Source organism: Pezoporus flaviventris, unplaced genomic scaffold (genome assembly GCF_033815535.1).
Source record: "Pezoporus flaviventris isolate CSIRO_AGI_PZ_B2104156 unplaced genomic scaffold, CSIRO_AGI_Pfla_v1 ptg000095l, whole genome shotgun sequence".
NCBI lineage: Eukaryota > Metazoa > Chordata > Aves > Psittaciformes > Psittacidae > Pezoporus > Pezoporus flaviventris.
In genome coordinates, this window is record NW_026892643.1 from 641399 (window position 1) to 658043 (window position 16645).

The window sequence follows — 16645 nt, forward strand, 5'->3', positions numbered from 1 at the left end:
GAATATAGTAGCTTGTTTTTTGTTGCTGTTAATTTTTATTTTACTAGCTAAAGTTAGCAAATAGGTATAGTCACCTTGAATAATATTTATTGCTAGTTTGTTTCATCTTTCCTGAACACAGTTGTCTAAAATTCTGTACCATATATCAGATGAATAAGCATCAGTGAAGAAATGTACTGGTATTCTTCCTTAGGTCAGAGACAATTGGCTGTTCAAGAATATGAAACACAGAGGTGCAAAGAATAAATATAAAATTTAGCCTACATGGGAGTCAGGCTTATTAAAAAATATATTTTGAAACATCTGTACAAATAGAGATAACTGACAAAACTAGGACACTTGTTCTAAGGAAATGGCATTTTATGTGATGTAATTATTACTTGGTATTTTGAATGTCTATAATCAAGAGGTTTTTAAATGTAAGTATATTCTCCTCCATTTTCTTTGAGTGGCCCCTGTCAGTCTCTTGTCTCAGAAGACACTTGCAAACTGTACTAAGGATTATGGTAAGAACACATAGGGGGATGGCTTCGGGGAGTTAAGGTGCTGGTGAACTCAGGCTCAGAATACTTGTCCAGTTTAGCTGGTATAAAGGCAGGAGGTTTCTTTCTGCTGCTTCACTCTTTGGTAGGGATTAAAGAGATTTATTTTTTTCTTTTTTCCCTGGATACTGCCTATATTCTTGCATTATTAGTATTGGTACAAAGAAGAGGTACCATGAAATGAGGTGGAGGTACTGTGAAATGAGCTGGAGTGCAACATTAAGAGTATGCATCAATTATTTGGAAGTAATGAATTTCTAATCTGTGCTTTTCCCATTGGTAAATGTGAAGTAGTTTTCCTCTTGTTAATATAGAGGAACAGAATTAAACTTTCTTGAACAGACATGCACACACACACACTGGTGTAAATAGCTTGTGACAGCTTAAATTAATTCCTGATAAGATGGAACTAAAATATAATGTATCTTCAAAATGTCTTTGGATTATTCTTTGAGGAACAGCGAAACATTAGTGCTGTTTCAAAACTGTAGATTCTTTCTTCAGTAAAAAGTGTTGAACAAGTCCCATTAACTTAATAACATAATTTTTAAAAGAACTTACTACTTTTTTATTGTTATTTTTTGTTTTTCAGGATACAAAATTATGGATAATAATGGAATATCTGGGTGGAGGCTCTGCCCTTGATCTAGTAAGTAAATTATGTATGGGTTTTGTTATTTTACCTCACTTAATTATTTTCCTGTCTTTTAATTCTGGAAACTGTAATATATCATTTGATTATGGCAATGTTTGCTTCCAGTAAAGAAGTATTTGTCAATGCCAGAAAAATGTTATTTCCATGAGACAAGACTGATTATTTGTATAGATGGAGGGGAACTAAGCAACATAATATTGAAAGCAGGATATAAACATCTAATCTTCAGTCAATCAGAGAGCACTAGTGGCTGAAAATAGTTTTGTTTTGGTTTTTTTTTTTCTGTCTCTTAATTCTGCCACCACAACTCCTCCTAGTATCCATTTTAATGCATTTTCCCCCCACACCATCACCAGAGTCTCCCTGTTTGAAGTCTCATTAGACTCTAAATAGACAGAAACACAATTTAGTCTGGTATTAAAAAACTGTATTTCTAAGAAATAGGTGGAGCCGTGGACTCCCTCGAGGGTAGACAGGCCTTACAGAGGGACCTGGATAGACCAGAGACCTGGGCGATCACCAGCTGTATGAAGTTCAGCAAGAGCAAGTGCCGCATTCTGCACCTGGGATGGGGTTCCCAGTTTTGAATCGTGATTTTAAAAGCTCAGTGCAGGTTGTGTTTTCTGTGATTGGATGCTGTCCATTCACTTTAGCTACTAAGAAACCCTAAGCAAACCCCACTGCTCTATCAGCCTAGCAGTTTGCATTGTGGTTTAGGTTTCACAAAATCCCATGCAGTACGTAGTAATAGGATGTGATTGATATGGTACTCTATATGCCTCAGTTTCTTGAACAGACTTTGAGATTTGGGTCCATGTAAGACCTGTAGAATTGCATGTCAAAGTTTAGTGTAATGTTAATAATCAGATTACAGTATAGTTGCTTTTCAAAGGCAGTATGCGTATCTGTGATGTGATCACAAAGCAATAACTTGAAACTGTGTCTTTATGGAGCTTTTAAAAAACTTTTGAAAAATGTTTTAGATAAATAAAGTATTTATTTTCCAGTTGTTCATAAGACCACTTAGTTTAGAACTATGTCTTTTTAAAAAGAACATTCTGGGTTGTATCTCATATTACAAAGTTAGCAGAATGGAAGTTTTGAGGTGTGACGGAGTAATTTCTCTTTATAGTCACAGTGTTGTTTCTGTTTCTCCTTTTTTTTATATATATGTACACATACATGCATATGTGTATCAAATATCTCTTGTGTCTCCTAGTTAGAACCTGGCTCGCTCGATGAAACCCAGATTGCTACAATATTGAGGGAAATACTCAAAGGACTTGATTACTTGCATTCAGAAAAGAAAATCCACAGAGATATTAAAGGTAAATAGTTTTTTGTTTGTATTGTAAGAATATTAGAAGAGCTTATGCAATATAAATGAATACCCTTACAGTGTCAAATGTCTTAATTTCCTGTTTGCCCTTCTTTATTCCAGCTGCTAATGTACTGCTGTCTGAACAAGGAGAAGTAAAGCTAGCAGATTTTGGAGTAGCTGGACAGCTAACAGATACGCAGATAAAGAGGAACACCTTTGTGGGAACACCATTTTGGATGGCACCTGAAGTAATAAAGCAATCAGCATATGATTCAAAGGTAAGGTATTTCAAGGCATGGCCAAAGTCCATTCCTTTTTTAACTGGAATTACATGGGTTGGTCTTCAGAATGTAGTTAATGAGTTTGGCTGCATCTAGGTAGGTGTATGTTTAGATGATACCTAGCAGCTAAAAGCTGTTGGTGAGAGAAGAAGCTTTCCTGATTTGTATCCAAACCTTAAGTTTCCTAGTGCATTAAGCCTATCCAGATGGCAAAAAATGTTAGCGTTGACAAGTACATCCCACCTTTTATCCCACCCTACTTACGAGTATTTTTGGTGGTTGTTTAAAAGTAGAGGAGAAAAAATATATACAAAATGTTCATATGTTTCCACTTGCTTTTAGAAAAAATAGCAACATTGTTTAATATGGATTTGAGAGTGTGAAAGGCTTGTTTGAAAGTGGTGGTATTCATCTGTGGAAGAATGTACTGCGTGGGTCTGTGCTGCTCTATGACCATGTTCTCTTAGATAAGCCATACAGGGAGGGTTTAATGTTTAATATCAAATTTACTTATTTGTAGATACTTACATTACACAGGATTTTGGTTTAGCAGAGTGGTACACCAGCATACTGAAATCACAAGACAAACATGATTTATATTGTAATTTACAGTTGGATTACAATAGGAATGTGATTCCTGTTATGGGTCTCCATGTCCTTACCAGCATGGCACTTGGGTGTTCCCAGTTGTCAGGATGGAGTAGATACACTGAAGACAGCTCAAGCCTATTGTTCTGTCAAAGTTGGTTTTTTTGCTTATTTGGGTTTTATACTTCTGTTATGCTGAGCTGCATAAACCCCTCCTTGCTGTCCCTCCCCTCCCTTCCCTTTCCCTCATGCTGGTCTGACTCAGTAAGACATTGCTCTACTGGTTATGTGTGGAAGAGTGAGCTTCAAAGTCAGTCTAAATTTTACTCATTAGAATGGCAGTATTGCAAAAAATAGTAGCTATGAATCACTTGCTGACTGTCCTGTGAACATGGATGAATAATTTTTCTTCAGGATTTGAAACTGTAGAAGTCACAACATGTGGTAAAACTTAATGATTATACAGTGTCATCACTTCTTAAGGTCATGCTTCTCCCTCCCTATTTGGAGGACCTGATTTGCACTTGTTCTGGAGTTCCATTGTCACAGACAGGTGCGTTCTAGAAATGCTTAGTTGGATACACATGCAGTTGGTACTTATATCCCTGTTTGAGATCCTTTATCTCTGAAAGGAGAGGTTACAGTTCTAGAGGAACTGGGGGGTTGGGGATGGCGGTTATTTTTGGTGCTTCCAACAGGAATGGGCTTCCAACCCCCATCTTGGACTTCATGTTCAGTGTGCAGCTGGGGTGTGCTGGACTTTTTAGCCCAGTTTTTGTTGAGGAAGGTCACTAGCAGTAGAAAGCTACAAATATGTGAGGGGAAAAAAATGATGTATGTATGTGTGTGCATGTGGATGTCTATGCACGTGTACACATACAAGTTTGATTTTTATATATACACATGCTCCATCTGTGGCTGAAAGTCTGACAGAAGAAAAATCTATCCATTTGTTTTTTTAACACATTCCTCTTGAGAAACTGGAATTCAGAATAAATTGGAAGTACTAATGCTCAGTTGTTAACACAAAGACTCATCTTCACAGGTGACATTGTTCTTTCATAACCAAGAAAACCTTTCCTTCTAGAGGGAAGTAAATCACAATTATACTGGGACATCAGGAGAGCTTAGCTGATAATGCTGTTATTAAGATAAATGAAATTTAGAGCTCATATACCTATGTAATCCTCTGTGCTCAGTGTGAGGTGGCAGTTGTGTAATATGGGTTAACAAAACGTCATTTCATAAATTGGATAGTATGTTAATTGACTCAGATTTTTTCCCCCATACTTCCTTACAAAATTAAGCAGCTAAGCTCTTAGCAATAGAATACTGTCTGAACAAGGAAGGAGGAGCTGGCTTTTAGTCAGGCAATGTAGCTATGATAGTGGAATGGTTGCAGCCTGTAGTCTTGTATGAGTTCGTCAAAGATACCCTAGCATATCAACCAAGCAGGCACAGGTAGATTAGCTGGACACTTTGTGAGGACAGCAGTGATAAACAAATTCTCTCCTCTGTCTAGTACCTGGAAATAGATCTGTTTACAACATAAGGAAGTTTCAAATGTTCTGTTTGGGAGTAAAACCAGATACCTCACTTCAGATCTTTCCCATTTTCCTGAGAGCAAGTCTTGGTTCTGCCTTGACTTTGAAAGAAACAGAAAAGCCCAAAACATAAATATTTTTATTAATGTTTTGTCCTTTGGAACAGACATTTCTGTGATTGACTTTATTTTATTTTCATCTTTCTGAAGGGTTTATTTATCCATTCTTTTGACCTTTTGATCTGTTATGTCAGCAAAGCCTAGAGAATTTTGATGCGTTACCTCACATTACCTCAGGCAGATTTGGCAACAAGACTTGGATCTAGGGAGACAGTTTTCTGTAAAAAGAGTAACACATTTTGATGATTAAAACCTAGGAAACAAGTATGTTTAAATATTATCTTCCCTAAAAGAAACCAATATGCATATTGTGGCATCAGTATCAATGTGAATCCAACTCCTCAACAAAATTAAATGGTGGTACTGGTTTCTGCTGCATCACTTGACTTGTCCCTCTAACTTGGCAGTGAGCCATTTGATCTGCATTCACATGTGCATGACTTGGAGTATTTTGATTTAGATCAGACCTTCTTGGCATACAGGACATGACTTACAGGAGAAGGTCTACAAAGCATATCAGGTGGAATAGTGCTGTCAATATTTCAGAAGCTACTTGGACCAGATACTTAACAGGTTGAAAATGGTGGATAGCACTGTTCCAGACTGCATTTCTCTAGTCGGTGGATAAGAATGATGTATAAGACAGTGTTAAACCCCAGGAAAATTATATTCTTGTTGTTGTACTAACTGATGCTTATTGAGGAAAATCTTGTGCATGTTATAACATTTCCCTTTATGCCAGTATTTGAGCCTTGCCCCATATTTACATAGTGTACTTGAATGAGGTGGATAAAATGCTATTTATAGTAACTCTACCATTACTTTTTAAGAATATTTGTGTTTTGAGATCAGTTATAACTGCTGGTGCAATAGCACTTTCAAAAAGTTTTGCAAGTCTAGTAAGAATGAAAGAACTGCTTTATGCTGTCGAGTAAAAACAACCAAGGCACTCTGTACTGGTTAATCACATAAATCAGACCATGATAATAAGAGCAGTTTAGATACAAAATTACTTACAGTAAAGTTTTAAAATCTGCCTTTGCAAGTGTGCTGCTTTTGGCTGGGATAGAGTTCATTTTCTCCGCAGTAGCTGGTATGGGGCTGTGTTTTGGATTTGTGCTGGAAATGGTGTTGATAACCCAGGGATGTTTTAACTGTTCCTGAGCAGTGCTTGCACAGTGCCAAAGCCTTTTTTGCTCTTTACCTCACCCCACCAGCAAGCAGGCTGGGGGTGCACAAAGTGTTGGGAGGAGCCACAGCCAGGACTGCTGGCCCTAACTGACAAAAGGGGTATTCTAAACCTTATGGCTTTGTGCTCAGCAATAAAACAGGGAGAGGTGGGCTGGACAGTTACTGTGCACAGAATGGCTGGGCAGTGGGCAGTTGGTGATGAGCAATTGTTTTCATTTGCATCACTTGTCTTTCTTGGGTCTTATTTCTCTCTATTTATCTGTTTTCCTTTTCATTACACATGAAATTATTATTACTACAGTTATTTTTCATGAAACTGTTCTTAACCCATGAGTTTCCTCACTTTTACCCTTCCAATTCTCTCCCCCCCCCCCCTCCCATTGAGGGGAGAGCAAGTGATTCTCCAAACTAATCTTAAAAACTTTTTTTTTCTTACAGGCAGATATCTGGTCATTAGGCATAACAGCCATAGAACTTGCAAAAGGAGAGCCACCTCATTCAGAATTGCATCCAATGAAGGTTTTGTTCCTTATTCCGAAGAACAATCCCCCGACGCTGGAAGGGAACTTCAGTAAATCCCTCAAGGAATTTGTTGAGGCCTGCTTAAACAAGGACCCAAGCTTTGTGAGTTTCATCTGTTTGTCAGTGTATAGTAGGGAACCTGACTGGTTTACATGAATGACAAGGAAAAGTGCAGTTCACTTTTTCTAATACGGGGCAACGTATCAGCAGCATTGTGGTTTGTTTTTTTCTTTTTGGTTTTGGTACCTTATTTAAAATCTCATTTCTATCACGACTGAAACTTGGATTTCTTAATCTTTTTGTAGGGAGTCACTTGGCACTCTCAAATGCAGTAAAGAAATATTATTTTCTTTTTCTCTTTCTAAGAGACCCACTGCAAAAGAGCTCTTAAAACACAAATTTATTTTACGCAACTCAAAGAAAACTTCCTATCTGACGGACCTTATTGATAGGCACAAGAGGTGGAAAGCTGAACAAAGTCACGATGACTCCAGTTCTGATGACTCGGATACGTAAGTTTGATTTTTTAAAATATCCTTAGTAAACATAGGAGCCAAGTAGTTATTTCTAGCACATTTCTGTCTTTTGCTATTTACAGATTTTCAGCTTAACAGCCTTGATGAGCTAATGAAATCTTGATTTTAGTATTGCAAGGGATTTCATGCAAGTCACAGTCACTGAGAGCAATTCTGTCCCATATTCTGTAATGCCTTCTTTTATTTAGGGTCTAGGGTCCTTCCTAGACATAAGGCCAACTGTTACTCCTGTTGTGCAGACGGTAGGCCTTGCCCTGCATGGCCCAGCAGCAGTGTGCATGTATACTGTGCCGTGTGTGCCAGTGGTCACCTAAGGAAGGGAGTTGTCTCTGTGGTGGCAGGTTGTCCCTCGTTTTGGCTATCTCAGTGAAGAGGCAGAAGTGTATCCTTGCATATAAGAGGGAATTAGTGGACAGTGCTTCCCTGATAAATGGGGTTTTGGAGTACAAACCGTATTACCTAGGTTTTTCAATGAGAGGTTTTTACTGACCTTCTAGGAAGGTTGGGCAGTTGCAGCACATAGTCATGAAATGTCAAATTATTTTTTCAGAAAGGAGAAATGTTGTAAATATTTCCAGATTTTTTTCCTTTGCAATTTTTCCTTCTCTCCATCAAATTTTGATGGACATATTCAATAGATTTATGTGTTTCCTTAGGAAACCAAGTTACAAATAGTTATGATTTGGTTAACTTTTAACTTTATGGGTCTAAGAGTAATTTTTAAAATAGTGACTATCATCAGATTGCATACTTCTGAAAATCAAGTGAAGGGATTGCCACAATTTACTCACAGATGGGTGAAATTTCTCATAATAAAGAAAACACAACTATTCTCTGCAATTCCAGCCTGTGTGCTAATGGCGGGCATCAGCCTGGTTATGATTTCTTGGCTGCTATTACAGCTGTGTATTTGTCCTCCGTTAATAATGGCTTCATGCCTTCCAGTGTTCACAGTTTCAGCCCCAAACCGTGTCTGAGTTGAAAAGTAAATTACTAGTCCTAAAACCGATTTCAGATCATTTACTGACTGAACTTTGAGGTTGCAGTTCATGTTCTGTGGGATATTAGCTTTTATAGCTTGTCATAGGAGAGTAGTAGAACTAGAATGGTTATTAAGTGCTTATGAGGCAATTTAATGTTATGTCTAAGCCTGCTTTCCCCTCCTCTGTTTCCACAGCAGCTCTTGCATTAGGTATTACAAAAGAGTGAGTTGATTTGGCATGCTGGAATGCTAACTTTTCAAACTGGTAAATATTTTTCTGTTGGATCAAGTTATTAGAGCTGATGTATACAAGAAAGGTACAGTGACAGCCAGAAGTTATATGTGACTTCAAGCAGGAATCTTGGAGTTTTCTTACACTGAGTACCTGCTTTTTGACTTGGTAGCTTTTTGTACAACCCTTTTAATTGGCAGTTTTTCTTGCAGATCATTTTTAATTCACAGATCAGCCAGCAGTGAACTTAGAGAAGGGCATTTATGGTAATGAGAGGAGAAAGGTAATGCAGTGATTGATTAGTGTCAGCATAAATGGTTTTGTTCTTTTAGCTTAGCACAAGTTACAGGAAAAAAACTACTATGTTAGCCCCAAAATTGAGGCAAAAGATTAATTTTTTATGGTGATCTAGTTTAAAGCCATGACATACCTGTACTTTTTGGGGCATTTTTGTTTTTAAGTGGGAAATTTACCCTGCTAATGGGCGTGAACTCTCTTCCTCAAAGGTATTCTGAGGTAGTCTGCACTTGTTGTTTAGGCAAAAAAGGGAATTAAATCTTCTCATTTTAATCCCCTTCCCTAATGATTTGAGATACTCCGCTAAAGCCAGTTTTCAGATAGCACTAGAACACTTCATGTTAGTTGGTTTGTGTAACTTGGGAAAATGCTTTAAATCTGTAATGCCCCTTTTTTTCTTTGAAGTTAATTTCACTTCTAGTGAAGTATCTTTGTTTTGTTTTGTGTTTTGTTTGTTTGTTTTTTTATTTTGTTTCTCCAAAAGACCAAGTACTTTTCATACTTGTCTTTATACTTATTGGTCTGTACAATTGAATCCTGATTTTGTCTTGATCGTAGTTTAGATGTTTAGTGTGTATATTGAATGTAAATGGACAGTAAGGTGTAGGTAATTAAACTTTTTGTATTTGTTTTCCCTCCCTTGAAGTGAACAAGATGGCCAGGCTTCAGGTGGGAGTGATGCAGGAGAGTGGATCTTTACAATAAGGGAAAAGAACCCCAAGAATCTAGAGAATGGAGCAGCCCAGCCTCTGGAGTTGCAAAGAAATAAGGTGCTCAAAATATTGACTATATTATACCAGGAGATAATTCTTGCTTTAATAACATAGTGGATTGATTTTTATTTTACACCTTGAAAAGCATTTAAATTGTAAAACTTTCAGAAGTTTTGCTAAAAATGCATGTTTATTTGGCAGTTGCCTTTCACAAAACATTTTGAGTAAGTCCTGATGTTTGGGTGTTCTGTAAATGTGTCCTATTTATAGCACTGGAGGAAGAGCAGGCAGGCAATACTTTATTTTAAAAATCTTCCTTTTGTAAAGTAAACTTAAACCAGTGCAGTACAAAGATAGGGGTTTGGGGGAGGCCTTCTGGTCTCTTGGGAAGAAAGGCTGTGCTGTAGCAAAAATAGGATGTGCATGTATCCAAAACCAAAATAACCAAACCTAAACCAACCATAAAAACCCCCAACAAAACCCACCAACACCAGGCCCCACAAAAAAAAAAAACAACAACAAAATAGACCCCAGGCCAGACTAAGGGATGTTCAGGAGCTGCTCCATCGTATTTTCTGCAGCCTGTGTAACTAGGACAGGTGGTTGCTACTGCAGCTGTGAAAATTCTGTGTGTGTGCTCTTATCAGAACTGGAGAAGTACAGGAAAATATTGAATGATATGGGAGGATCCTAGTAAATGTCAGCATGTCTGTGATTTAGTACCTGCTCAGTAGGATTGAGTGTATGGGTGTTAGGTTTTGTCTTTTCAGTTTTGAGCTTACATGTGTTTGAGGTGCTGTAGCCTCAGATAACTGTAGCATGTTGGAACTACTTTTTTATTTAATTAGTAGCAGAATATAATGAGGTTGCTTTTCTCTAGAAGTAAAATTGATCACAATTTTGTTTTCTTTAAAGGAAAAGGATATCCCAAAGAGGCCTCTGTCCCAGTGTCTGTCTGCAGTTATATCACCTTTATTTGCAGAAGTAAGTTATTGCTTTAAAACCTAACAGGTCCAGGATTTGTTTCTGAAAAATAGAAAAATACAGTGAATGGCACCTAAGGTTTCTACAACCCATTTGGAACATAATGTGTTACAGCTTTAGCTGTACCCTTTGCTTTCATGCCTGCCTGCTCTTAAGATCTTTGTTCTGCTTCTAATAGTACTTCATGTGAATGGTAGCAGCGTCAACCATGGTAGCCTAAAGCGGTGAACATGAGAAATACTCGGTGCAATAAAGCAATTAGAATTATTTAAAGGGGATGTCCTCTGTATTGGTTAGTCAGACTCCAGTGTTAAGTCAGCCTGACATTCTCCTGCGTAGAGTGGAGAAACACTTTAAATGGGGATTTTTTTATTTTTTTATTTTTCTGGCATTCTCCATTGCAATTCTTCATGCGTTATCCACTTGCTTGCCTCTGTTTGCGAATTTTCTTTCAGTTCTCTACCCTTCCATCTTCCACACATTTTTCTGGTTGCTGTGTGTCTCCTTTAGGTCTTCCTTCCCCTTTTCCAATACCAAGCATGATACAGGTCCTGCACCCAGTGTCATCCACACTCCATCTTCTATTTTCGTTCATTCTTTATTTTTCATTTTTCTCATCACCATGCCCTTTATTGCATGATTTCTAGAAATCTCTGCTCCGAGTTCTTCCTTCCCATGACATTGCTAACTGGTTGCTGTCATTCTTTACCTTTCTTGCTTCCTATCTTCATTTTCAGTGTCATTCTTTTGATTGCCATTTGCTGATCCCTGTGAGTATATGATTCCCCCAGCACTGTTGTAGCAACACAAATATTTTTCACTACAGTCCTTATTCAAATTGCCATTTACTTTCATCTCTATAACATGTAGAGGCTACAGAAGGTTTTTTCTTCACACACATCTTTTCTTGCTGTATGAGAAGACTCTTGGTCTGATATCTGCTGTTTAGTTATACTTTAGACTCCTCTTCCATGCAGCTTCTGGAGGATAGCCACAACTTTCCCAAACTCTTCTGGAATCTTGTTTCAGGGTTTCCTTTTTATTATGGGCATGGTCACTGTCTCTACTCTCTGGGGATGCCTTATGTTACATTTTCAGTGTTCCATTTATTTAGCATTCAAACTGAAGGTATCTGCACCATCAGGAGTTATTGCAAGTTAAGTTAGTGAGTTGCTCTATGGATCTCCTCCAGAAAGAACAAAGCTGCCCATTTGAGCTTTTTGTCATCATGGAGGTGTCAAAGGTTTTGGCACAGAAAGCCAAGTACTCTCCCTAAGTAATCTTAGTGAGGCACTGAGACCTTCCTTCTCAGCCCTCAGTTCCTGGCTGATTGTGGGATCCTTTGCTTCGGGGGCTGGGGGGAAAATGAGAGAGTACTTGGGGTACCCTGTTAATAGAGGTGATAGGGTGAAAACATTTTCCATCAGTGCTTGCACAAGTGTACCTGCAGTGTATACATATAGGTGTAAAAGTATGTATACTATAGTGAGTATGTGTAAGCAGCGCATATTGAAATTACACAGCTACAGGTAAATAGCGCATGTAAATAGTGCGTCTTTCTTGGAATACTTTGTAATTTTTCAATTGAAAAGGATATGTGAATGATGGAATACTTGTGAAGATGAATGATATCCTGATAATTACTGCGAAGACTGACTTCAGGATGAAAAAGGCCTTCAGGATGTGAAGGTGTATAATGAAAGTCAGATCCTGGCATTGTGAATACTGTTGGTCACTTTCTTACGCAGTTTTGCTTCATATTGTTTGTAGAAAAACTTATGAATCTCTTATTAATGTATCTCTTCCTGGTTTTCTTTCAGTTGAAAGAGAAGAGTGAAGTGTGTGGTGGTAACACAGATTCCATAGAAGAACTGAGAAAGGCTATTTATTTAGCTGAAGAGGCTTGTCCAGGCATTGCAGATAAGCTGGTGTCGCACCTTGTGCAGAGGCTTCAGAGGTAATGAAATTATTTCCCTAAAGGTTACAGAAAACTGCAGATTTGATTATGCAAATATTTGGCTCGTGTTAATTTGAAATAATTAATTTCTATTCAAAGAAAGTTAAGTGCTTGCTTCCACTATGAGAGTGGTGAGACACTGTAACAGTTTGCCCAGAGAAGTTGTGGCTGCCCCATCCCCAGCAGCGTTCAAGGCCAGGTTGGATGGGGCTTTGAGCAACCTGGTCTAGTGGGAGGTGTCCCTGCCCATGGCAGGGGGATTGGCACCAGATGGTCTTCAAGGTCCCTTCCCACCCAAACCATTCTGTGATTCTGTGAAAAAAGGCTGGAACTTCAGCAGCATAAAATGGAGTAACTTTTAGCTGCCGGTTGTTGCAGAACTCCTTTCTGAAAATCACATCAAGAACTATTTCTTTTCTCTTTCAGATACTCACTAGCTGGAGGAAGTACTTCATCCTACTGACCTACTGTTCCTGGTTTTTCTAAGACAACTGAAATTCCACAGTATCTGCAGTGAAGGCGTACACCCTGATGTTGTTCTGCTCCTCTGTCATTGGAATGTCCTTTGGTGGAAGGACATTCCTAAACATACAAGAGTGAAAAGGAAGTCTCTCGGATGGAGGCAGACCTTTTCGTCAACTTAAAGCTATAATTTTTTTAAAAATGTTAATGCACATATTCCAGCGGGGTGACTTTTTGTAAAATCTGAAATGTATATTTAGGTTTGTGATAGAGAAATTGAAGATATTGAGAAACCTCAGGTATCTTGCTTTAAGAATTCCACTGGGAGATGGCGTATGTTGGAATTGTGTACAGATATGTATATAATGTCTTTTTTAACTGAAAGCCTTTCAACGTGGATAAGGAATCACTGTGTACAAAATGGTAAAGTGCTTTTGTAGATAATGTTAGTGGGGTAAATATTTGACAGGCCATAACTGAGTATTGCCTTGCCTTTATTACATGTAAATTTTGAACTCTGTGATAAGTGACTCTTGGTTTGATTTTTGTATGTGAAGGATTTGCCATTGAAAGAGTTAATCCTGTACCATGGAACCTTCTACTAGTACCTCAGCAATGACACAACTTTATTTCTCCAGTATTTCTTACTTCTTAATCTATATTCTGAGCGTGACTTTCTAATTATGGTACTATTTCTGGTTGTTTTAATTCACCTTGTCTCTCAAAACTTTAAGTTTAAATTATTGTTTTCCTAAAGAATAAGCTCTTTCAGTTCTTCAGTTTTAAATTGTGCCAATGCAAATTCTGAACACTGTATTGTTCAATTTTAGTAATAGGTGTTTGTGAAGCTTGTAGTGAAATTCAGATACAATGTTTTTTCCACCTGACCGTGTTTGAATGCTCACGCAAATAAATTGTTATCTTCATTTATTCTGAAATATTTCCATAGAGGTTGGCTCTGAGCTCTGAGACAGTGGCATGAATTTAATCCTCATCCCTATTCACATCATTAAAATGAATGTCTTGCCGTGTAAAAGAAAAATTATCCACAGACTCAGTATTCGGTCTTGCTGCCTAAATCTGTGTGTCTCTTTACTGAAAGCGATGGCTATTGGACAGAAAGGCTGCAGAGCTGAGCCTCAGTGAGTTGAGTGGTGTATACCATGCCCTATTACTTGCCTCCCCAGAAAAAAAGTCCAAATTTTGAGATTTCCACTGTTCTCAGTGCTCCTAGTAGCTGACTTAACATTTTTTAATGACTGGAAGCAGTAACATTAGTGACACACACTGCTGATTGGGCAGCATTTTGGTTTTTCATGCTATTACTCTAGGTTCATCTTGGTGTTTTTCACCAAGGCTATATTCAGGTGCTGCTTATTCTTGTAGCTAGGAGAGCTCTTTTGCCTTCTTTTAATGAGGAAATTGATGATTTTATGTTTTGCATGACAGTGAGGTAACTTACCTGTTTAATTAAAAAAAAAAATATGAATTTTGGAACAGAAAGGATTAAAACTTTTTCAAAGTACAGGTATATCTACCTGCCTTGGTACGAAAAGAACCGGGTTATCTAACCAGTCTGGAAGCTGGTGAGGTGTCCTTGCAGAACTTCATATCACCCTCATTCTATGCATATAAATTGCCTTAATTATTAATGTAATGATTTAGCAGTACGAGGACACTGGAGCTATGAACTTCTGACCTGGTTGAAACAAGTTTGAGTGGACATGCGCTTGTTCTCTAACCGGTGTTCTTAGACACAAGATGGTTGCCAGCATAATGAGGTAGTGGTTTTCCTTTATGGCTGCGTGGATTTAAGGTAAATTGAACAATGCCTAAGTCTGAGCAATGGTTTATAATTCCTCTTTTATTAATACCTTTAAATACGCTGGCTTGTGTGCTCTTAAACATTAAGGTGAGGCTTACCCTTGACGAAGCAAATGTAGCTCTGCTATTGCAAAATGCATCCCTGAATACAGTGCCATGGGAAACTTACCTGTGCCCTCTCAGTAGCAGAACATTCAGCCCTTCAGTAAATACGTGCTGTTACAGCATACAGAAACAAATTGCTGTGTTTGCATTTGAAATACAGATAGATTAACAGAAGCTTTTCTCCAGTCATCTGTTCATGTAAGGATTTTAAATTAAAGTGAGTGCACTTGGGGATGCACAGAGCTCAGAGATTTAGTGGGGAAGTTAAATTTATGGTGCTGGCTGAGACCTCAAGAATTTCTCAATCAGAAAATTGAATGAAATTGCAAGTTACGCTCTTTTTGAACAATCATTTAAAAAGTTACACACACATTTATTGTTTGAGTTGCATTTCAGTTGTGTTCCAGGACTGTATGCTGAGGAAATACTTCTCAGAGTAGCTTGTGGCAGAATTTGCGTCGTGAACGTGTCCTTTGGTTTAGAAGCTTAAGATGCGTAAGAGCTACAGCCAGGGCAATGGGCCAGAAGGCTGGGATCTTTAGGAAAAGACAAGACCTCATTTATGGTAGAGATGTGTATTTTTATATGTGATATATAGGTTATTTAAATATAGACTATCTTAAACTGAGATTCACTGCAAAACAGGTGTGCTTTATCTTGAATGCAAAATTACAATCATTTGCTTTGGAAAGTATGGATGCTTTAAAAACCGGATCTATATTGGTAACAGAAGGGGGGCTTTGTTTGAAAGAAGCTTGTCCTCAGTTTGTGAGAGAAAAAGAAGCGTGTTGATATTTTAAGAGGTTATCTTATGCTAAAATCATGTCTGTGTTATAATGTTGCACTGACGATTTTTTCTGTGCAGGTAGTGCTTCACTTAGTCTTGAATATACTAAGCGACAAGCTAGCCCTATTTATGCAAACATTTAAGTTAGTGGAACTGCATATTTGTCAGGGATTTCAAGATTAGGCATTAAATAAACTCACTGTGTAAAGAAAACAAAATCAGTCATTTGAACTGAAGGCTTGCTTTTTGTAAGTATCAGATGCGTAATCTATTTTTTTAACTTAATTTTCCATGCAGTTGCACTTTGTCGATCACTAGTTTACTAAAGGACGACAGCATGATTGCCGTCATTCTGAATGCTTTTGGTGTGCTAACAGAGCAGCTCTTCCTCAGAAGAGCCACAGTTCCTTTGTAGCTCAAAACGTTTTGTGTACATCCACATTAGTATGGGCAGATCAACCAGTTACTGCGGAATGATTTACCTGTGGTGTTGCACCCTCATGGTACAGGGGGAAGGTAAGAGCGTGTGCATTGGCACTTACCTGCAAAGCAGTTAATACTTTGACTTCTGTTCCTTCTCTGTCCACTGGAACTCCTTCATCTGCCTCCGCTTTCAGTGTGCTTGTGAAATGTTTAGCTCTTACTACTTCATGTGGCATTCTGTGGTTTTGTTTGTTTTTTTAAACAACATGCTATCAGTTTGCAACAGTTTTACATTAGCCTTACTTTTAGGGAAGCGTATTTTGCCTTCAAATATGTCACTGCAGGAACGTGGCCAGAATTGCGAAGAAGCATGGGGATAACACAAGGATCAGTACGATCGCAAATTATTTTTCTAAGTTGCTGGGGAGGAGCTTGAAGTATAGCACAAACCTGCAAGCTTGCTCTTTTTAACTGTAGTTTGCAGATGTGCAAGCATCTGCAGCGGACAAAGTGACCGCAATGGTTTCCTGCCTTCTTGGAAAGCATGATTACAGAGGATGATTCCAGTGTGTATGTGGTT

The 16645-nt window shown here is 38.1% G+C and overlaps 1 protein-coding gene across 5 annotated transcripts in view; it reads left to right on the plus strand.

Annotated features, from left to right (window-relative positions):
* The window catches only part of STK24 (serine/threonine kinase 24), a 48077-nt gene extending 34625 nt beyond the window's left edge, over positions 1-13452 (plus strand). For 4 of the 5 annotated variants that reach the window (XM_061476302.1, XM_061476303.1, XM_061476306.1 and 1 more), the window contains exons 3-11: positions 1135-1191; positions 2417-2525; positions 2639-2796; positions 6680-6865; positions 7130-7275; positions 9457-9580; positions 10439-10507; positions 12328-12464; positions 12891-13452. In XM_061476302.1, coding sequence (XP_061332286.1) covers positions 1135-1191; positions 2417-2525; positions 2639-2796; positions 6680-6865; positions 7130-7275; positions 9457-9580; positions 10439-10507; positions 12328-12464; positions 12891-12927 — 1023 coding nt within the window. In that variant the 3' untranslated portion in view covers positions 12928-13452. Of the gene's footprint in view, positions 1-1134; positions 1192-2416; positions 2526-2638; positions 2797-6679; positions 6866-7129; positions 7276-9456; positions 9581-10438; positions 10508-12327; positions 12465-12890 lie in introns of those variants that run through there. The other variant, XM_061476305.1, reaches the window with a different exon arrangement.
* The last annotated feature ends 3193 nt before the right edge of the window (positions 13453-16645 follow it).